General features: G+C 52.9%; 4 protein-coding genes across 10 annotated transcripts in view; 2 read left to right on the top strand and 2 right to left on the bottom strand.

Moving 5' to 3' along the window:
• Positions 1-826: 826 nt before the first annotated feature.
• Positions 827-5,380, bottom strand: Polr1c (RNA polymerase I and III subunit C). Of its 2 annotated transcripts, XM_036167359.1 has the most exons (9): positions 5,242-5,378; positions 5,062-5,133; positions 2,860-2,967; positions 2,476-2,608; positions 1,881-2,000; positions 1,645-1,797; positions 1,372-1,521; positions 1,170-1,286; positions 827-1,085 (listed from the first exon to the last, which is right to left on the bottom strand). In XM_036167359.1, the coding sequence occupies exons 1-9, from the start codon at positions 5,350-5,352 to the stop codon at positions 967-969; spliced, it is 1,083 nt and encodes a 360-aa protein (XP_036023252.1). In that variant the 5' UTR covers positions 5,353-5,378; the 3' UTR covers positions 827-966. The 2 variants fall into 2 exon arrangements, with proteins under 2 accessions (XP_036023252.1, XP_036023250.1); XM_036167357.1 differs by having other exon boundaries at positions 1,372-1,797; positions 5,242-5,380.
• A 71-nt stretch (positions 5,381-5,451) lies between these two features.
• Positions 5,452-9,415, top strand: Yipf3 (Yip1 domain family member 3). The gene is made up of 9 exons (XM_036167360.1): positions 5,452-5,697; positions 6,216-6,413; positions 6,547-6,653; positions 7,745-7,790; positions 7,925-8,017; positions 8,174-8,305; positions 8,478-8,591; positions 8,707-8,830; positions 8,925-9,415. Exons 1-9 carry the CDS (start codon positions 5,617-5,619, stop codon positions 9,071-9,073), a joined length of 1,044 nt encoding a protein of 347 aa, XP_036023253.1. The 5' UTR covers positions 5,452-5,616; the 3' UTR covers positions 9,074-9,415.
• Positions 9,416-11,294: 1,879 nt separating this feature from the next.
• On the top strand, positions 11,295-14,802 carry Lrrc73 (leucine rich repeat containing 73). Of its 2 annotated transcripts, XM_036167789.1 has the most exons (7): positions 11,918-11,984; positions 12,134-12,205; positions 12,585-12,745; positions 13,044-13,166; positions 13,491-13,591; positions 14,128-14,350; positions 14,497-14,802. In XM_036167789.1, the coding sequence occupies exons 2-7, from the start codon at positions 12,189-12,191 to the stop codon at positions 14,565-14,567; spliced, it is 696 nt and encodes a 231-aa protein (XP_036023682.1). In that variant the 5' UTR covers positions 11,918-11,984; positions 12,134-12,188; the 3' UTR covers positions 14,568-14,802. The 2 variants fall into 2 exon arrangements, with proteins under 2 accessions (XP_036023680.1, XP_036023682.1); XM_036167787.1 differs by lacking the exon at positions 12,134-12,205 and having other exon boundaries at positions 11,295-11,984.
• Positions 14,803-15,206: 404 nt separating this feature from the next.
• Tjap1 (tight junction associated protein 1) overlaps positions 15,207-20,840 on the bottom strand; it is a 28,233-nt gene continuing 22,599 nt past the window's right edge. For 4 of the 5 annotated variants that reach the window (XM_036167642.1, XM_036167644.1, XM_036167643.1 and 1 more), the window contains 7 exons: positions 19,880-19,908; positions 18,914-19,075; positions 18,669-18,735; positions 18,417-18,446; positions 17,669-17,776; positions 17,509-17,592; positions 15,207-16,881 (listed from right to left, as the gene is read on the bottom strand). In XM_036167642.1, the coding sequence (XP_036023535.1) occupies positions 15,796-16,881; positions 17,509-17,592; positions 17,669-17,776; positions 18,417-18,446; positions 18,669-18,735; positions 18,914-19,075; positions 19,880-19,908 (1,566 nt within the window). In that variant the 3' untranslated portion in view covers positions 15,207-15,795. The remainder of the gene's footprint in view (positions 16,882-17,508; positions 17,593-17,668; positions 17,777-18,416; positions 18,447-18,668; positions 18,736-18,913; positions 19,076-19,879; positions 19,909-20,840) is intronic. The other variant, XM_036167646.1, reaches the window with a different exon arrangement.

Genomic DNA, 20,840 nt, shown 5'->3' with positions numbered 1-20,840 from the left:
CTTTGAAAGTTTCTCTTGACTCCAGTTGCTTCATCCCTAGAGGGGACACAAGCAAAGCAAGATGAGTGTGAGACCTGGCCCTGCCTTTCCAAAAGGCAGATCTAGCCTGTGTGTCTGCTCTGACAGGCCCACTCGGACCTGGTACAAGCTGCAGGCACACACAGCTAGGTTGGCAAGTAAACGCTGGGAAATGGGAACCAGAGTGCCAGGTCACTGTCTACAGCTGCACAAGGCCATCCCACTCTGCGTGGTGCTTGGAGTCTACAGGTTGTCAAGGTGATTCCAGTGTTTCCCTCCAAACTTGATAGCTGCCTACTCCTGTCTGGTTTGGGCTGTGGAGGATGTAGTTGTATTTATTATGTTGTAATATTTTTAACATCCTATGACTTCATGCTAGAAATTTTCTATTGTTTATAGAACCTTTTGTAGAAACGCTAACTCTAAAGGACATCTGCATGTCAGTAAAAATCTTTCCTACACAAAGGGCCCAATCCTCCTTTTTCAAATGAGTCACTCCTCCAAGGTTACTCAGGAGCATCCTGTTGGATGGACTAACAGAACCTGTTGATGGCCAGCCAAGCTATTGGGCAGTCAGGTTTCTATCTGTGGCCAGCAGAAGGAAATGGCTGTCTTCTGTGGAGCAGGCAGTGGCAGCATGGCTGAAACTAAGGACAGCCTTTCCATTGGAAGCCCAGGAGACAGGTGCCCCTATAGCTAGTGTAATCGGCCTTTCTCAGACAGCTTTAGGACCTGGACACCTTTGCTTGGTCCTTAGTTGTTAGTGTTAACCTCTCTGAGGCAAGGCTCCTTATTTTTAGACAAGTAATTCTGAGAAAAAGTTTTTGCTAGCATATCAATTTATTTACATCAAAGGCCTTACAAAGGCATAAGTCTTAGTCTGTGGCACATTTAATAAAATGTATTGACTGAAGAAAATTAGACCATCCCAGAAGTGCTATGGAAGCCTCAGTCCATCTGCACCGCGTCTAGTTCATCCAAGAACCGCTGGCACTTCCCCATCAGTATCTTGACAGCTTCACTCACCAACACATCTGGCGGCAAAACTCCAGTTGACTCAACAGAAACTAGGGACCAAAAAGACACTTTAGCCTTGGCAGGATTTACCTAGTTCAAAATCCAGAGAGCACCACAATCCCACCCCCACTTACAGATATAATGGTCCCGAACACGGGCGAGCCGCACAAGCTTCTTCAGCTTCTCACTCCGGAAGATTTCTCTGCTGAAGGTGTCCAGCCGAGCATTGGCAACCCTGGCCACCTTTTTACCTGAGGAAAACAATGTTACATCTTAGCTTAGTCAAGTCTAAGGTCTTTTCTGCTGCCTTCAAAAAGACACTCAAGTCTTGATTACCTTGTACTTCCTGAACCTCGATCACACCCGGTGAGAAGCACCGGCTCAATTCCTCAGCGGCTTCCCCTTCCACAGGTTCAAGCAGAGTGATGTCTGGCAGGAGCCTATAGCTGGCTGTTGCCACTGGTGAGAACTTGGCATGATCTTTGCCTATGAGAAACTCTGTTATTCTCCAGTGCCAGGGACAACAACCCCAGTTGAGCTCCTTGGTTGCCCCATGCACTGAGGCAATCAGACTGGCCCCCACCCAGGGCAGACTCGCTGGGCTCTCACCAATGCCCTTGACGCAGTGCATAATCAAGTCAATCTCCTGGCCAGGCCGAAGCTGGGCAATGAGGATATCGTCGTGCACTGGGCGAATTGTGCCCTCAGGGAAGACGTCAGCCTGGTTTCCCAAGGGCACCCATGTCATATGCCTGGTATATACTAGAGGGAAATATGTCAGAAGATCCCAGATCCTAAAATTAGCACCCATCAGCCTGTGGGCCCTCTTCCTTGCCACTGCTCACCTTTGTGGTTCACATAGAGTTCATTGGGGTCAGAGGAATCCTTAGCAGCATTGGGGTTCCTGGTACACCTGACCTGCAGCCGAAACTGCAGAGTGTCTATCTCTGTTCCTTCCTCCTCCCCTGTACAAGTGAGGAAGCAGGTTTTTGTTGTGTTTGGAACAGGGTTTTGACAGCCCGGGCAGCCTGCAGCCACCAGTGCAAGGAGTAGCCGTGTGCCATGCCTGGCCTGAGCGCTTAACTAGTGATGGGGCTGGTATGGTAAGAAGGCTCTGAGTAAAGATGTCAGGCAAACTCGAAGACCTGAGTCCAGTCCCTGGAATCCACGCAAAGACCTACTCCAAAGCTGTCCTCTGACCTTCACAGCCATGTGTACGTGCACACAGAGCTTTTAAAGAATTAAAGTACATCCAAGTGCTGAAAGCCTTTATGTACAGACAAAGTTACAGCAAGGGCAAGTGTTCTCCCAGAAGAAAGCCAACGTACAAAATGCTAACTACCTTGACTAAGGCCATAGAGTAGTAAACCTGGGATCTGAGGCCACAATCAACTTCAGAACAGTTCCTCCACTTAAATCAGAATCTCATCTCAGCCTCACCTTGGTTCCGGTATTCAAACAGACGAGGATCAGCAAGAATAGGGATGAGCCCCAGGCGGTGAGCAAGGATCTCATCCTGGACAATGGATGTGTTATTGTACACCAGAACCTTTTCCACGGCCATTGTTGGCACCTGCCCAAGAAAGCAGAATCAACCAACTGCAAAACCCAACTGATCTCCACCTCCCTCCCTGCCTGGGAAAATAAGAGACAGTTTATTTTGTTCTTCAGATTTCTGAGCCAGGGTTTCACTATGTAGTCATTGCACGCTCATCTTAGAGCTGTGACCCGTCCCATCTGCCTGGGAGGGACGGCTTCAGGGTTATTTCTACAAATGAGGTGATGACGACAGTTTCCCCACTCCAGCCCTCTCACATCTACTACCTCAGCTAACAGAATTCTCCGGAAAGCATTAGCAATGGCAGCATCGATCCCCACCATGTCGAACTCCAATGTATTTTCATCCATATGTACTATGTCCACACGGAAATTCTAGAGATCGAGAAAAAACTGTGAGCACCTGTTTCCTTGTGTACTTCATACCTCCCTCTGTGATCACTCCCACCTTGGTAATGTCTCTCAACGTTTCCACCCTCTCTCATCCTAAGCACTCCTCTACCCACATGATCACTAGACCTTTGTCTCCAGCCCATTATTGAGTTTCATAAGAAGCTTGTCTGCTTTTGTCTTTTTCTGCTGCTTTTTTTTTAAAGTCACGGTTTCCCTGTGTAGCCCTGGCTGTCCTGGAACTCTCTATGTAGACCAGGCTTGCCTCAAACTCACAGAAATACATACCCCTTCTTCTGTGTGCTAGAATTAAATGTGTACACCACTATGTCTGGCTTCCCAGTTTTGTTTTAAGTTGAAGAATCTAAGCAATATGGCTCCACACAAACAACCCACAAAGGCTACTGTACTAAAGAGCAGAACTTCCCACACTACTTAGGCCAGTTTCTTTTTAAATACTTTATTTAAGTAATTTATTTATCTTATATGCATTTATGCAATGGTGTGAAAGTGTCAGATCCCCTGGAATTTGAGTTATAGACAGTTGTAACCTGCCATGTTGGGTGCTGGGAATTGAACTCAGGTCCTCTGGATGAGCAGCCAGTGTTCTTAACCTCTGAGCCATCTCTCTAGCCCCTATACCAGTTTTTTTCTTTTTTTTCTTTTTTTTTTTTTTTTCGAGACAGGGTTTCTCTGTAGCTTTGGAGCCTGTCCTGGACTAGCTCTGTAGACGAGGCTGGCCTCGAACTCACAGAGATCCACCTGCCTCTGCCTCCTGAGTGCTGGGATCAGACTATTCCCTTGGTTCTAAACACCAGTTTAGTTCTCTCACCTGACATTCCTTCTAAACCCTCTCTTCCACTCACCAGGTACACAGTACTTTCTTCCAGGTTCTAATATCCTGGGTGACTTCAACCACACTCTTGGTTTAAATGACTACTAGCAACTCCCAAAACTTGGTCTCACTTGATCTCACTTCAAACCTCATCCATTTGACCTGTACACTTCACATACAGGAATTTAAATGTATTACTGCTCTTGTTCTCCTGTTTACCAAATGACACAATCAGCCATCATCAATATAGGTCTCCCCAGTTAAGAGCAGTTCACTGCTCTTGCAGAACTTGGTTTAGTTCCCAGCACCCACATGGTGGCTCACAACCATCCCTAACACCAGTTCCTGGGGACCTAACTTCCTCCTCAGATTTCCCAGGTCACCAGCCAAACACATGGTGCACAAATACACATGCAGGTAAACACATAAGCCCCCCCCCCCAAAAGTGTTTACGTCCTGAAAGTCACAAGGTCCTTTTTTCCACACACAGCCCTCACCAAAGCAATGACACATATTGGTTAGTTCTCACTGTCTGTGCTCCATTCCCACTGTCAGTGGAATCCATCGTGCCCTCCATCTCAGCTCACATACACTTATCTAGCAGACTTGCCAGAATTCATTCCCTCTCAGCTATTAATGTAGCAAAATTTGGTCTGAAAAATTCTCTTTAAGCCGGACGTGGTAGTGCACGCCTTTAAGCTCAGCGCTCGGGAGGCAGAAGCGTGTTTCAGGGCAGCCAGGGATACACATAGAAACCTGTCTCGAAAAACAAACAAAAAAGCTATTAACCTGCAGAGCTTAAGATACACCCCAATCTTGCCTGCCACTCACGCCGACGTACTGACATCTGACAATTTACTGCTGGAACAGGCTCAGGGCAAACTTTACACAAGCGTTTATAATAACGCTCCAATTACGCCTTCATAGCTCAGCTTTTATTCAAAGTTAAATGCTTAATTGAGAAGTCAATTCCTTCACTGACCCTTAACTATGTCCCTCCAACTGGATGGATTAAGTGCGTCTACGTGATTCCCCACCCTATCCCAGCCGTCCTCACCGCTATTTCATTATACTGTTATCATTTGTTCACGTGGTCAATTACCCCACCGACAGTGAATACTGACGGCCCGTCCATGGAACGCGTAGCACATGGCTCGTTTCATGAAAGCAGCAACCCCCAACCCCAAAACCAACTTGTGAGGTCTGGCCCCTCAAGCCGTCTGGACACCTCCGGCGCCACCCACCTTCTCGAAGCGGTCCTGGTCCCAAGCATCATCATAACCCGAATAGTTACCCGGGAAGTCAGTGGTATGGACCTAGAACAAACAGATCTGTTCACGGAAGGGCAGTGAGGTCCAGCCCCAGACCAGACCTTCTCCTCCCTGCGCCGCCCTCATTCCTCCTGAGTCCAGATCAGAGCTTACATTGCGAACCCCGAACTCTCCTAGAACCACGCGAGTCCGCATTTCCTCCACTGCCTGAGCCGCCGCCATTTCCCACCGTTCGCCGCAAGTGAAGGCTCCGAATCCGCACATGCGTACAAGAGGCCCGTCGCCGTCTCCGAGGCAACGCTCCGCCTCCTGAACTCTTAAATGTCGCGATATCATGCCCCGCCTCCGTCCACGTCCTTCACTTCCGGACGTCAATAGAGGCCAAACATCCGGGTTTCTCCTTTTTTGCATTCCGGCTGGGATTACCTCGCCCTCTCTCTTCTCCGGACGTCTTTCTTCTTCACTCGGGCTCAGGTCTCACGCTAGTCCCAGGCGCGCGAGTTTCAGCGACGGAAAGCCTCGAGGGACATGGCGGCTACGGCGGCGCCGGCCAGCGGCGTCCGGAATGGAGCTGGCCCCGAGTGGGGCGGCTTCGAAGAAAACATCCAGGTATTGAGAACTCAGGCTACCAGCAGCCCCCGGGCTGCTGGCCGTCCCAAGTGTGGTTGCTGTTCTCTCGCGCGGCCTGGTGGTCGGCTCCATTGCAACACCTTCTGCGCTCTCTGAGCGAAAGTCGGTGGGGCTTGTGCTACGTGAAAGGGCCAGGCCAAGGCTCCAGCGGGCCTCGGGTCTCTGTGCCTGCCCGGAGCTTTGTGGACAGGTTGGAAGGTCTGTCTGGGTCATACAAAGTGTACGGCTAGAGGGTAGGATTCACTGGCACTCCCCAAGGATATACTGTGAGCATAGGCTTGAAAACAACGTGAATTGCAGGTAAGTAGTAGGTTTTCTGAACTACAAAAGTGTGGCAACCAAGAGCTGTGTCAGCAGTGAAAGGAAGGAGTATGGCCGACGAGTAGCAGTCCCAGTATCCTCATCAGTGCAAGAGCAAAGGCTCAAACCACAAGATGAGCAGAGGACAGAAGGATGCGACAGAAGGGTTCCTCACTCTAGGAATAATGTCTTCACAGGGTGGGGGTTCTGCTGTGATCGATATGGAGAACATGGATGATACCTCAGGCTCCAGCTTCGAGGATATGGGTGAGCTGCATCAGCGCCTGCGTGAGGAAGAAGTAGATGCTGATGCAGCTGCTGCCGAGGAAGAGGATGGCGAGTTCCTTGGCATGAAAGGCTTTAAGGGACAACTGAGCCGGCAGGTGGCTGATCAGGTAAGCAGATGGGAAAGCGGACCCATGTATGTCCCAAGTTGATGTAGGTTTCCAGTTAGAATTACACAGAAATCTAACCGAGACTGGGTAACAGTCTAGAGCCAAGAGTTTCATAATACCCATCTTCCTTCAGATGTGGCAGGCAGGGAAGAGACAAGCGTCCAGGGCCTTCAGCTTGTATGCCAACATCGACATCCTGAGACCCTACTTTGATGTGGAGCCTGCCCAGGTCCGAAGCAGGTGAGGAACCTTCCCAGAGAGTCTGACCTTCATCCAGACTGCAGCCAGATACTGGCCGTGTCTTCTGTTTAGTGTGGTACCATCTTCCCGCCACACCTCGCTCAAACAGCACTTGCTGTGTTCTCACGTCCCAGTTGGTCCTCTGCCAGGACAGCTCCACTTTCTTCTCCCAGGTGGCTCTTGAAACTGCTGTACGTTCTCATTCCTGGGTCGGACTCCTCAAGAGCAAGCTCAGCTGCCTTTATCCCTTTTTTTTTTGACTCTTTTCTCTCTGGCATCAAAACAGCCCGTCCATCTGAGTATCAGAGCATAGTCATTGGCAGACTTCTCAAGAACTGGATTCAATCCTGGCTTGGTTCTTTGTTCTTCCTTTAAATAGTGGTGATACAAAACCTGGGGCCACTATAAATTGAGTTTTTATTCTGTGATATCTGATTCATTGGTGAAGATAGGCGGGAGCCTTGACATTGAGTGCAGTCACAACAGAGTACTCTAGTGTGACTATGGGACACACTTGAGCCCAGAAAGGCTGCAAGGTCCAAAAAGGGAGGCTTCCCAGAGGAAATAATATCTTAATTCAAAAGAACAATTCAAGAAACCTTGCTAAAAAACAAGAATAACTGAGGTGTAGTGGCCATAGACAAAGAAATGATCTCTTTTTATTGTGTGTGGATTTTCATACCACTTCAAGTATATATTTCAAGAAAAATGCTCACTGCCTAGAAGAATAGTCATCAGAAAGCGTCACGCAGTGTCGTGCTTCCTCAGTAGTTGTGCTGTTCCCAGCGCTTCTGCATTTTGGGTGCCCTCTGCAGATGTCTGCCTGCCTTCTATAGGCCATATAGGTCAGCGTCCGACCCTCTGGTCTCCAGGGTCTCTGAACAGCTGCTGCCCCACTCACCTCAGAGGGCTGTCCTTCCTCAAAGTGATTGTTTCATTCCCTGTCTTTCCCCTCCCGCTCCCCTCTTATCCAGTATGTCCTCTGGGCCAGCCCTGTTCCCTGGTGGTAGACATATGAGTAAGAGTCAGACCCTGCCCTCCAGAGCCTCAGCATAGCTGCCTCTGCCCTCATCTCTCCTCTCCTCTCCCAGGCTCCTGGAGTCCATGATCCCTGTCAAGATGGTCAACTTCCCCCAGGTGACTAGAGAAAGGCATGTCTGCAGAGGAGGGGGAGGCATCAGGGTAGAGGGTGGGCTACCAGGCCAAGCCTGCGAAGGTGTGAGGAGAAGAGACATTGCAGCCTCCAGTCTGAATGTGTTATGTGTTGTCAGAAAGTCGCAGGTGAGCTCTATGGACCTCTCATGCTGGTCTTCACACTGGTGGCCATCCTCCTCCATGGGATGAAGACGTCTGATACCATTATCGTAAGCAGGACACAGGCCTTGGGGAGGGGCGTGGCTGGTGGAGGCTGCAAACTGCCTGAGAATATGATGGTGGAGTGAGACAGGAGCAGCCCCCTGCAGAAAGCCCTGGGTGAGGCTGAGATCAGAGGTGCCCTAAGCAGAGCCTTCACCCCACAGCGTGAGGGCACCCTGATGGGCACAGCCATTGGCACCTGCTTCGGATACTGGCTGGGTGTTTCATCGTTCATTTATTTCCTTGCATACCTGTGCAATGCCCAAATCACCATGCTCCAGATGCTGGCACTGCTGGTAAGGAGCTGAGCCTGGGAGTGGGCAGGGAGAGCCTAAGATAAGGAAGGTCTTGGTCTGCTGCTCTCCAGAAGTCTGTGGACCTGGGGTGGGAGGAGCAGGCCAAAAGACCCCACCAAGGGGCGGAAGGCCACTCCAGCCCAAGTGATGACCCTCTCATCTCTCTCCCCAGGGCTATGGCCTCTTCGGGCACTGTATTGTCCTGTCCATCACCTATATCATTCACCTTCATTCCCTCTTCTACCTCTTCTGGCTGCTGGTGGGTGGGCTCTCCACCCTGCGCATGGTAAGCTGAGCAGGTTTGCTGTCCACTCCACAAAGGGCTCTCCAGCTTCTGCCCTGGGTATCCTCATCCAACCCTTTGGAAACAGGCCTTCTGAAATGTATACCTGTGGCCCTAGGTGGCAGTGTTGGTGTCCCGGACTGTAGGCCCCACCCAGCGGCTGCTCCTCTGTGGCACACTGGCCGCTCTACACATGCTCTTCCTGCTCTATCTGCATTTTGCCTACCACAAGGTGGTGGAGGGTAAGTGGCCGGGGGGTCTGTGTGGGGGACTGGGCTGGATGAGCTGACCTGGGGCATGCTCAGCCGGTTCTCACTCATCCTCCTCCTTCTTTAGGGATCCTGGACACTCTGGAAGGCCCCAATGTCCCGCCCATGCAGAGGGTCCCTAGAGACATCCCTGCTGTGCTCCCTGCTGCGAGGCTTCCTGTCACTGTGGTCAATGCCACCGCCAAGGCAATAGCAGTGACCCTGCAGTCACGCTGACCCTGCCTGAGACCCTTGGCCAGCCCTGTCCCCCGCTCTGGGGCAGAGGGAGATCAAAGGACGGTACTGAGGACCTGTGTGTCTCTCTGATGAGGTCTGCGGCAACCACTGAGCTCTTGATGCCTAAACACCTCCTGGGCACAGGTCTTGGCTTCTAAAAGGCACAAGGCCAGGAACTCCTGGCCAGGACTGCAAGCCTTTGCAGCCAGGTGCAGAATATGGGTCAGCTCTTCTGAGGCCCTCACCACCCACCCCTTCTTCTCTCCCTCCCCCTCTTGTCTTGCTAAATATAGACTTGGTAATTAAACTATTGATTGGAGTCTGGAACTCAGCTCCTGTTCAGGCATTCTCCTGTCGCCCTGCTTCTGATCCCCATTGCTGTTCTGTCGGTGGTAATGGTCTGTCTGTACCTTCTGTGCCCTCACTCAGGCAGGATGGAGGAAGGACAGGCAGCCTATTTAGAAGGCAGTAGCTAATTGTAGAAACTGTCCCTAAGGGCTGGAGATGCTTGACCGACAGAGCAGCAGGCAGGCCCCAAGCAGGAGAGCTGACATGTGAGCCAAACGTGGTTTTACTGAAGCTTTAGCTTCCTGTCCTCCCTCCAAGTGTTATATTTAAACAACACCCCCCTCCCCAACCTCCACTGAAGAACTAAATTCAGGCTGAGCGTGTATTCCTTTAATCCCAGCACTCATGAGGGATCTCTGACTTCAAGGCCAGCCTAGTCTACAGAGTGAGTTCCAGACCAGTCAGGGCCACACAGTGAGACCCTGTTTCAATAAAAAGTAAATTCAAGGTGCTGGTAAGAAGCAGACACTGCTTTTTGAGAGGATTTAAGTTCCATTCCCAGCACCCTTTGTGGGTGGCTCACAACTGCTTGTAACTCCGGCTCCAGAAGCTCCAGCGGTCTCTGAGGGTACCTGCATTCACAGCATAGACACATGCATACACATAATTAAAAAGCTCTCCAGCTACAGTGTAGAGAGATGGCTCAGTGGTTAAGAGTACAGTGCTCTTGCAGAGGACCTGGATTCAGTAGTTCAGTTCCCAGCTTCCACAGTTGGGTGGCTCAGATTTTCCTGTAACTCTACCACCCTCTTTTGGCTTCTGCAGGCACCTACACTCCTGTAGTAAACACAATTTTAAAAAAAAAAAAAATTAAATTCAAAGAGAGGGCTTTTGACAGTAAAGTTTTTGTTTGTTTGTTTGTTTGTTTTTTGTTTTTGTCTTTTGTTTGGTTTTTGTGGGGCAGGGGAGGTTCCAGACTAAGTTTCATCTGTCTATCCTGGAACTGACTCTGTAGACCAGGTTGGCCTTGAACTCACTGAGATCCGCCTGCCTGTGCATCCCAAGTGCTGGGATTAAAGGCATATGCCACCACCACTTCTAGCTCACTTTTTAATTAAAAGGAAAAAGAAAGTGACGCTTCCTCTTCCTATTACACCGCCCTGTTACACAGATGAAGCCCCCATGGGGATAGCAAGCATAGAGATAAAATCCAGCTTCACTGTACACGAGCCGTTTTACAAGCTCCCCACCCCACCCCATTCCTACAGCTTTGGGTTGATCTGACGCCCTTTGATTTTGGCAGTCCCTTTCACCTGGATGTTAAAACGTCTTCCATGCTGGTTCACCTGCCCTACCCTAGGGTTCTGTCAGGTGCACCCGTATTGACCACGAACTCCCCGTGGACCGGAATCCCCACGCATGCTACGCCTCGCGTCACTGGGACATGGGGGCGGGGCGCGGCACAGATTAAAGGGCCTAGGGACTGCCAAGCAGAACTGATGGTCCAGGATCTTGGCGATGGCTCCTAATCTCTAGATTTAGACCTTAAGAATGAGAAGCACCAGCCAGGCGGTGGTGCACGCCTTTAATCCGAGCACTCAGGAGGCAGAGCCAGGCGGATCTTTGTGAGTTCGAGGCCAGCCTGGGCTACCAAGTGAGTTCCAGGAAAGGCGCAAAGCTACACAGAGAAACCCTGCCTCGAAAAACCAAAAAAAAAAAAAAAGAGAGAGAGAGAGAGAGAGAAGCTGAAATGGCATCAAAGGTCTCAACGTGACTTGCCTCCACCCTCCCCACGTGATGCTGTATCCCTCTACCTTCTTTTCACGCTGTCACCTAGTTCTTCACCCTAAGACACGTATCGCGCACTGGCCGCGTGGTCCTTGCCGGGCGGAGGGGCGGGGCGAGAGCCAGTGACGCAACCGTTGCCATAGGAACTCGCCGCCTGCTCGGGCGCTGCAGCTGAAGCCGAGGTGCATCCCGCCCCGGCTGTCCCCGCGAGCCCTGCTGCGGGCCCGGGGACCGGCAGAGCGGGCGCGGCCTCCAAAGCCGCGAGGGAGAGGACCAGCGCGGGGCGGCTGCAGCTCGGTCGTCGGGCCGCCCCCGCCCCCGCGCCGCTCCCTCCTCGGCGCCTGCATCCCGGCCCTGCGCCTGCTTTCGCGCGGCCGCGGCCCGGGCTCGCTTCATCGCCGCCACAGCCGCGGTTGCCTCGCCTCCGCCGCAACCTCCGCTCCGGCTGCGACCCCATCCGAGACCGTGACCTCAGTGCCCGCCCCGCCCCTGCCCGCAGCCGGGTCAACTTGTGCCCAGGCCGGGACACCGGCGCCAGCCCCCAAGGCCCAGTCGTGGGGACCATGCTGCCCAGCTCCATCCAGATTTCGGGGGAGCCGCTGTCAGGCGCCGAGGTGCGGGACATCTGCCGCGGCCTGCGCGACAACGCCGTGCGCCTGCTCTCGCTGCGCGGCTGTCGCCTGTGCGACCGCGACTTCGGCCGCATCTGCCGGGCCCTAGCTGGAGCCACGTCCCTGGCGCAGCTCAACCTTAACCTGGGCGTCGTGTCCAGCCCCAGCCGCATCAAGCAGCTGGCGGAAGCGCTACGGACCAACCGCTCCATCCAGTCCCTCTTGTGAGTGTGTACCCTCGCAAGGGGGTCCCGGCTCCTGCACCCCCTACCACCTCCTGTATCTCCACATTACCTTCCAATACCTGTTTTCCCACCGTCCCAACCTCTAATGCACACCTCATCTTTCTTCTGGGTCCACCACACCCTCCCAGAAACATGGATCGTTTCTAGACTTTGCTCCACATTCAGACCCGCAGGAGAGCTGGGATGCCTAGCCCTTCCTGGTAGGGAATGTCGTTCCTCCCCAGCCCACCCCCAGTTACTTCATTGTGAAGACCCTCATTTCTGAGGAAGGGTCACCTCCCATGGAGACTACAGCCCAGCCCTTCCAGCCCTACCCAGTGAAGGATCTCAAAGGCCCCAGGAGCATGTGTGCGGGCTAGCATGTGTGCGGGCTCACCAGTCCTCTATCCACACACCCCTCCTTGTACAATGTTCTCATTATCAGTTCCTACCCCAGAAAAGAAACCAAATTCCCTTCCCATCGTACTCCTTCAAATCTAGAATTTCCTTTTTTCCCCTTCCCATCCTTGTCTCGGGAGGGGCAGCTTTCCCAAACAGATAAGGCTGGTGATTCATAATTAATCTCGGCTCAACTTTCAGCCTGCATGGGAGCCCACTGACAGATGCAGGACTTGCCTTGCTGAACCCAGCCCTGGCTCTCCACCCTGCCCTTGTGGCTCTTGACTTGGGGGACTGCATGCTGGGTGATGAAGCCATCAACCTTATCTGTGGTCTCCTCCCTCCAGATGGGGCCAAGTCTGGTGAGCAGCCCTACTGAGTGCATGGGCTAGTGTGACTGATGAAGGATGAATGCAGAGGAGGGGTGTGGCCAGTGCTGAGAGCTGGGAGGGTGCATTCTCGGGAAGGGAGACACTTAGGGACAGAGCCAAGTGGGAACACAGTGACCAGACAGGGGAGGAGTGAGTAGGACCCTAATTGCTCCAGACTACTGTGGTTGGGGGCAAGGTGACTCCCAGCCATTAGGCTAACCCCATAGATGCAGGGTAGAGAAGGGACTGACTCTAACCATCCTGGGTTCTCACTAATGCTGCTGCCTAGGTTTGAAGGAGCTAACACTGAGTGCCAACCCTGGCATCACTCCTAAGGGCTGGAGCCGCCTCGCCATTGCTGTGGCCCACAGCTCCCAAGTCCGTGTCCTCAACCTGGACTACAACCCCCTGGGTGAGCTTAAGATCATGCCCCTCAATTCTCACAGCTCCCACCCTATCCAAAACCCTCAGACCACCAGTTGCCATGGTAACCCCCACTCAAGGGGGGGGAAGATCAGTGAGTGCCCCCAAGGGGTCTCATAAAGGAGTACCAGATGACCAACAGGTAGGTTAAAGCCTCAATCAGAACCCATGGATCTGACTTGCTTCATCTCCAAATGCTCACTTCCTGGCTACTCACCTGTGTCTCCTGGCCAGGCATTGTGGTCCTGACCAGGACTAAGGATTAACAGACCTGTTTTCTCAGATGTTTGAGAATTTTGTGCTCTCTCCCTAGGTGACCATGTGGCAGGGATGCTGGCTGTAGCTGTGGCCTCAAGCCGTACCCTAGAAGTCCTAGACTTGGAGGGCACAGGACTTACCAACCAGTCAGCTCAGGTGAGAAGCCATCATGTTCTGGAGACGAGTCAGGGGAAAGGATAAAATAATCAGTGTGTCTGGGAACAGACCCAAGGGCTGGCCTGTTGGACCCAAGGGGGCTACCTAAATTGTTTTGTTTTGTTTTGGGGGGGGCGGTTCCAAGACAGGATTTCTCTGTGTAGCTTTGGTGCCTGTCCTGCATCTCGCTCTGTAGATCAGGCTGGCCTCGAACTCACAGAGATCTGCCTGGCTCTGCCTCCCAAGTGCTGGGATTAAAGGCGTGTGCCACCACATTTTATTTATTTATCATTGTTTTAATTTTATAATTTAATATTCATTATTTTATGTGATGAATGTTTTACCTATGTCTGTGGTGCCCATGGAGGCCAGAAGATGGTGTCAGATCTCCTGCAACTGGAGTTATGGATGGTGATGGACAGCCATGTTGGTGCTGGGAATTGAAACCTGGTCCTTAGGAAAAGCAGCCATTGTCCTTAACCACTGAGCCACACCCTTCCTGTGTTTATTCTTTCCTGTGCTCTTCCATTCCTCAGACCCTGCTGGACATGGTAGAAAATTACCCAACAGCTTTGCGGAGCCTGGTATTAGCGGAGAACAGCATTAGCCCAGAGCTGCAGCAGCAGATCTGTGACCTCCTCTCTGAGGGGGAAGAAGAGGAAGAGGTGGCAGGAGGGGCTGCCGACACACAGGAATGGGGGAGAGGGCGGGAGCCTGCTGCCCACCAGCGGGGTGGCAGCTCCTGGATATGCCCCAGTGGTAAGAACCTGGAGAATGGATGAGAGCTAAGTCTGGAAGACTTGGAACAAGGGGGTGAGGCTGGGAAACCAGGCCATGGCTTTCATTTATTTGTGATGCTCACTAAGGCATGACTGGTGGCTGAACACCCTTCTGCCCTTCCACAGATCCCAGCTCTCAGATGGTGCTAATGACATCAGGACTAGGGGACAGTCTGCTGGCTGAGACGGAGATGTGACCCTCCACTTGGGCTTCTGTACATCATTACATTTGTCTGTGTCCTCACTACCTTCCTCCACATGTCAGGGAAAGGCCCTGGCTGGGGCTCTGGCAGCTCTGTAGTTGTGGGAGGCTCTGGAAGGTGTCACTGGGCAACAGCCTTGAGGGGCGGGGGGACTTGAACTTGAAACTTGTTGGCAGCTCTGGCTGCAACCCGCTGGCTCGGAACAGATTTTATAAACGCTACAACCTGGCTTGCGGCTGTAGTCACTGGGGATGACCAATGGGAGGGACTGGCAATACCACTGACCAGAAATTAGGGGTATCACCCTACAGCTCAGACTCTAGTGTGCCTAGGTCTAGGACCTAGGGGTCCTGGGAGTTCAGATGACACCTGAAGATAGTTCAGTGAGTGAGCTGGACTGAACTCCACCCTCCTTCTGCAGGGAAGCTTATCATTACCCCTTCTGTTATCTCTCTCAAAAAATGTTAGCTAGACATGGTACATGGTGGCACATACCTTTAATCCCAGTACTCTGGAGGCAGAGGCAAGTAGTTCTGCGAGTTCCAGGCCAGCCTGGTCTACACGAGATGCCATCTTAAAAATAAAAACAATGGGATTACAGTGGGAAGGAGAAAGTCAATTAAGGCAAATTAATCCATACCTGTAAAATAAGTTTTATTTGATTTTAAAACAGTCATTAATGTGAAAATTTCCCCAATCTGGGAGTAACAGTCTAGAGCCAAGGTTAAGAGGGGCCAGGCCTCACCTGGAGCCTAGCTTGAGGCCCCCAAAGCCCCACCCTCTCTCTGGAAGGGACGGTGGGAACAACTGAGGGAGCCTGAGTGAGTCCACCCTTGTCCCTAGGTCCAGCTGGACCAGGCCAAAGAGCAGCTCATGCAGAGGAAGAGAGTACTCGGAGGTCAGTGGCATCAATGTTGCCACCCCTAACAACCCAAGCTCCTGGATAGGAAGGAGAATGGAAAATGAACACTGGAAGCCGGACGCCTCCCATGACAACACCTGGGCTGACTTGGGATTCAGATGACTTATTACCTTTGGGGAATAAGTATTCCAAGAGGAAAAGAAAGTTTCAGGAGGCAAGCTGGCACCAATCAGTGCCAATGCAGCTACAAGATTTGGTGTGGGCCCCATTCACATAGGACACAGAGCTACCCAGGTCTGAGGAGAGTTCAGGAGCCAGCCACATGCTGCCCCAAGAGGTGGTGGCAGGGAGGCAGTGGCCTTAGCTGAGCAGGGGGCCCTGTTCCTGTGCCTGCGTCAGGCTGTCCTTGCGGTGCAGGTGGTGCACCCCCATTCTCTTGGGGCTGCGCTGAGGGCGGCCGGAACTGGGGAGTGGCCAGGCCCTGCCATCAATGTGGGAAGTGTGAGGTCCATCCTCTGCACCCTCATTGCCATGCAGCAGGCTTTGGCGCTCTTCCTCAGGGCTGACAGGCAGATTCAGCATTTCCTCTCCCTCCTCCCTGGGAGAGCCAGAGCCAGGCTCTGTTGGTAGCAGAAGTCCACTGTCATGGGGTGGGGAAGGTGCTGAGGCCTCTGCGTGGCTTGGGGAGAAATGCAGCTGTAGCTCAGGGAGCGCATCTCGGCCAAAGGCTGTACGCTGGACCACAGCCGCGGGAGGCGGGGTGCGGTCCACAAACGCACGCTGCCAGCTGGCCAGCAGGTCCTCCTCAGAGCTGGCAGAGCTGGCTGGGGCACTGAGTGCTGAGGGGGCTGGACTAGGTTGGTGATGGGGTGAGCCTTGGGCTGAGGCAGGATGGCTAGGCACTGGGCTGCAGTGGACCCGCTCACTCCCCTCCTCCACCAGGCTCAGGGAGATGGCCTGTCGAGTAGCGTAAGTACAGTTAGGCAGGGGGCTGTGGCGTGGGATTCGAATCTTATCCTCGGAAAACTCTATTACCTTCCGGCCAGGATACAATGGGTGTGGTGGAGATGGGGTGGGGTAGGGACTCAACTTCTCAAAGGCTGGCAGGGGCAGCTCCTCCTCTGGGGAGCCTCCTGTAGTACTCACAGAGCAGCGATCCCCATTGGGTTGTGGAGAGGGACTGCCAGGGGCTGGGGGACTGGCTGAGTCACCTGGAGCGTCTCCACTCATGTCCACATGCACGAATACATCCTCAGCCAAGGGGCGTCCAGCACTGCCTGACTGGGCTGAATTGAGCAGGAGAGACTCCGGTTTCTCCAACACCCGGGCAATGACTGAGGTAGGCACCACAGCCCCTGCGGCCAGGCTGGAAGAAGGGCTGGGGTTGGCAGCCTCTTGACCACTACGCAGATGTTTCCTAACCATGTCCTGTAGCTCATAGGGTAGCTAGGGTAAGAGAAAAGGAGTGAGACATGAATGAGCCCCACTGAAGATAGCTTGACCCATAGCGAAAACAAGAGCCACCATGTCCTGGTTAATCCTGTGCACTCAGCTGTTAGGCTTCTACACAACCTCACATCACAGAGGAAAAAGAACTGGTACTGTATTTAACATGAAGTTAACCAGCTCGACTGCTAAGACCTATGTACACCAAAACACCTCTCTCCTCTGTCTCAGGCGGCTTGCGCCAAAACCAGACTTGGAGAGCTCCAGCTACTCCAGACCTGCAAGCACCTCCAGGCTGTCGGCCAGCTCAGCCTTGGCCTGGAGGCCTGGAGGCAGAGGCTGTGACTCGGACAGGGACAGGGTCAGATGGGCTGTCCTAGTGTCAAGGCTAATAGCTCCAGCCACTCCTTCTTCCTGCACAGGCTCCTAGGGCTGCAGAGTCCCTGATGGAGACACGAACAGAGCCAGCTCCAACACTAGTCGCGGCCCTCAGTGGCACCCAGGAAGTGCAACCCAGGGGCAAGGGAAGGAAGTGGAAAGGGAAGTCAGAGGAAGCAGAAGGCAGAGCTACAGAAAATGGAGAGTCCCAAAAAGGCAGGAGGGTGCCGGGCAGCAGGCATCACTCACCTCAGCAAGCCTGTGGTTCCGGAAGTGGGACTTGTTACACTTGAGGAGCTGCACAGCCAGGTTGCAGTCCAGCCGGTACCGCTCCTGCAGACAGAGACCTGCTTAGAGCCCAGGCCGCCCAAGGGTGCAAGACGTAACCACACCGAGGATGGGCACACACATTGAGCTCCTCCAGCTTATTGATGGTATTCTTGGCATCCAATAGCTTGTTAGTCAGCTCCACAATCTCCCAGTCCAGTGTCTTTCTATCCATCTCAGCCTTCTTGATCTGCAGTACAGACTTGTGGTAAAGCCAGCCCGGACCCCAGCCAGCCCTCTCCCTCCACCACCTCCAGCCCAGAGACACAGGCCACGTGCTGGGCAGCCAAGGCAGACAGCAGACAAAGGCGACAGACAGGAGCGGACTTGGTGTTTCTCCTGCTCTGCAGGCTGCTCATGAGAACCGTCTGAGAAGGGAGCCCAGGACAGAGGCAGGCTAAGAAACTACCCATCCTTTGCGGGGGCCTAGGGGACTCTAGGCCCCAGGCAAGGCACTAACATCTCAGAGGCAGTAACTGCAGCCAGGGACTAAAGCCTGTGTGAGCAGCTGTCTCCAAGATCAGCTAGGAGTGGGTGTCTATGAGATTCGCTGGGCGGGCACAAAGTAGATTTCTGAGCTGCAGCTCCTTTAACGTGTACCTACAGCCTGGGCTTGCTGCCACTGCAGCTGGGAAGCCGGGAAAGCACTGAGGGCTGCTGTCAACCAGTACTAGAGGCAGGGGGTGGAGGCACTGACTACTAATGGGCCTCACAGTCACAGGGGAAGAGTGGATGTGCTCAAGGGCAGAGGGAACGGCCAAGGCCCCACAATCCCTGATATGGAACCAAGGAGGCCAGGACCAGGGGAAAAAAACAAACTCAGACGCAACTGCAAAAATCCAGCTGTGGCTAAGAGAGGCCTGAGAGGAGAATGCAGCAGCAGCAGCAGCAGCAATGGCGGCATGAGGGGGAGACGAAGAGAGAAGAGAAACAGTGTGAGCATTAACAGTCCCGACTGGCACAGCACACTGTAGTCTCCTCCCCAACACTGCCATGCCCTCCCCTCCCCAAGCCCCAGGGCGAAGGACATCCCTCTGGCAAGTCCTAGACCACTGCGATGCTAGCCTCTGCCGGCACAGTACCAGTGTGTGCAGCTTGTCCTCGAGGTCCTGGTTGGCCCGCTGGGAAGCCGTGTAGCTGTTCTGCAGTCTACAGAGGGTACAAGGTGGGGAGCCCTGGTCAAGATCCCGATCTTCAGGGCTACAAGCCTCCTCTACATGGGACTCTGGGCAAGTCCCCGGGTTTCTAAACAGACTCAGGTGGGAGCTGAGGCTCCTACGGCTAACTTCCCACGAACTGGGAGACACCTGGCCCTGGATTCCCACACCTGCGGAATTTGTCTTTAAGCTTGTCCAGCTCCTCTCGGCTCTGGCCTAACTCCAGTTCCAGGCAGTCTTGTCCGATTTCCAGCTCCCGCTCCAAGGCCTCAGTGCGTCTGGTGGCCGAGGCCAGGCGTCGGCGAAGCTCTTCATTCTCCTGCTGCAAAAGTCTGAGGTGTGGGGACAGGGAGCCATCAGATAGCTAACCCTGGAGCACCGGACAGGACAGACAAGTGTCCTTCAGTTTCGGTCTAGCTAGGGGGACTCTATACACAGGCCCTTTGGCCTCAAGAGAGGCCTAGGCTGGAGACGGGATGGGGCGGGTGTATGGTGTAAAACATTCTACTTTGCCCCTCACCGGTACAGAAGACTAGGTCAGAACAAAAGGTCACCACCCCAGCCAGCAGGCCACCAAGCCTTGCAGCTCCAGTTTCCCTGCTTAACAACCAGGCTGCTCCATTATTAATCTCTTGGGGATCCAGGCTGGCGCTGCTGCTCTCCAGGAGGCCTCAAATGCTGACAGAAAGGCAGCAGCTGGCACAGGTGGGCCACTCTCTAGAGCCGGGAGCTGGGCAAGGGCTCTCTGCAAGGGCAGGTCCTCGGCCCACAGATGGAGGAAAACCCTTTTCCCAGGGAGAACATGTCTAACAATGAGGCCTAAAACACCCCATCCAACCTTTACCTCTGCCGAGCATGAGTGGTCCATGGTCTGCATGTGGCAAGGAAGGCATGGATACACCCCAACACAAAAAACTTCCTTAGAACTAACATTTTTTTCTGTAATTTTTGTTTGTTTTGTAGTTCGAGTCTACGGTTCTTGAGCATGACAACTGTAGGTCACAACATTGTGCCACAATGTCACAAGTTGGAATGTCAGAAGGCCAGCTATAAGGAGAAACCTAGTAGTACCCAAAGGTAGTAGGAAGCAAAAAGGGGCACAGTGAACAGGAGAGTGATGGACAGCCAGTACTCACTTCATCCTCTCTGCATCAGTCAGGGGCTCCTGGACAAAAAAAACAGGAAAAGCCTGAGACTCAGATCCAGCCACTGGTCTCCTGGCTGGCTCACACTTCAAACAGCCCTGGAGAGGGCTGTGTCACAGAAGAGACTGATGGTGCTCAGTCATGTCTGGATGAGCTTACAGGGCCCTTGCCCATGCCAACCAGAACATTCTAGAACCCCTTTCAACATCTACCCTTAATCCTGAAGCCATCTTCACAGGTAACCAGGTACCCATGCCATCTCTTCCCCAAGAAGAGAGCACCTCTCAGGTGTCCACCCAGCTCCTCACAAGCATGGCACATGCTTTCTAGAGAAGCGAGTAAGTCAAGGCACACTATAGAAGTTGTGAGTTGAGAGCCCTCTCAGCCCCTACAGAGGAAGATGGACAGAATCAAGACCTTGGCAGATGAGGTGAAATAACTGAAGAGTCTCTGGGGAACAAAACGCTATGGAGCTTTTGGTTGGTCAGTGTTTGTTGTTCAACCTAGGCTGAACTCAAACTCACTATGTAACTGAAGGTGACCATGGACTCCTAACCTCACTGCCTCCGTCTTCCAATGCACATATGCACCACCAAACCACTCTGTGTCTTACTCTGAAACCCTGCCCCAACTTTCCTAAACTCTTACAATGGTCATGACCCAAGTGCCAGAGCCCCAGCCAACCAGAGCAAGCCCAAGCTATGCAGAAGGGACACCTTGGAACTGCAGGCCATGAGTAAGCCAGTGAAGCAAACAGCTCAGATCATGGACTCCAGCCTGACAACTGGATTGGACCCTACTCAGCAATACACCGGTGAAGGCTTTACCTCAATTAATCTTAGGTCCCTCTTTTTTTTTTTTTTTTTTTTGGTTTTTCAAGACAGGGTTTCTCTGTGTAGCTTTGCCCCTTTCCTGGAACTCACTTTGTAGCCCAGGCTGGCCTCGAACTCAC

The sequence above is a fragment of the Onychomys torridus genome, chromosome 18, assembly GCF_903995425.1.
Source record: "Onychomys torridus chromosome 18, mOncTor1.1, whole genome shotgun sequence".
In the NCBI taxonomy this organism is placed as follows: domain Eukaryota; kingdom Metazoa; phylum Chordata; class Mammalia; order Rodentia; family Cricetidae; genus Onychomys; species Onychomys torridus.
The sequence above is the reverse complement of the archived record's forward strand: the minus strand, read 5'-3'. Positions and strand labels throughout refer to the sequence as shown.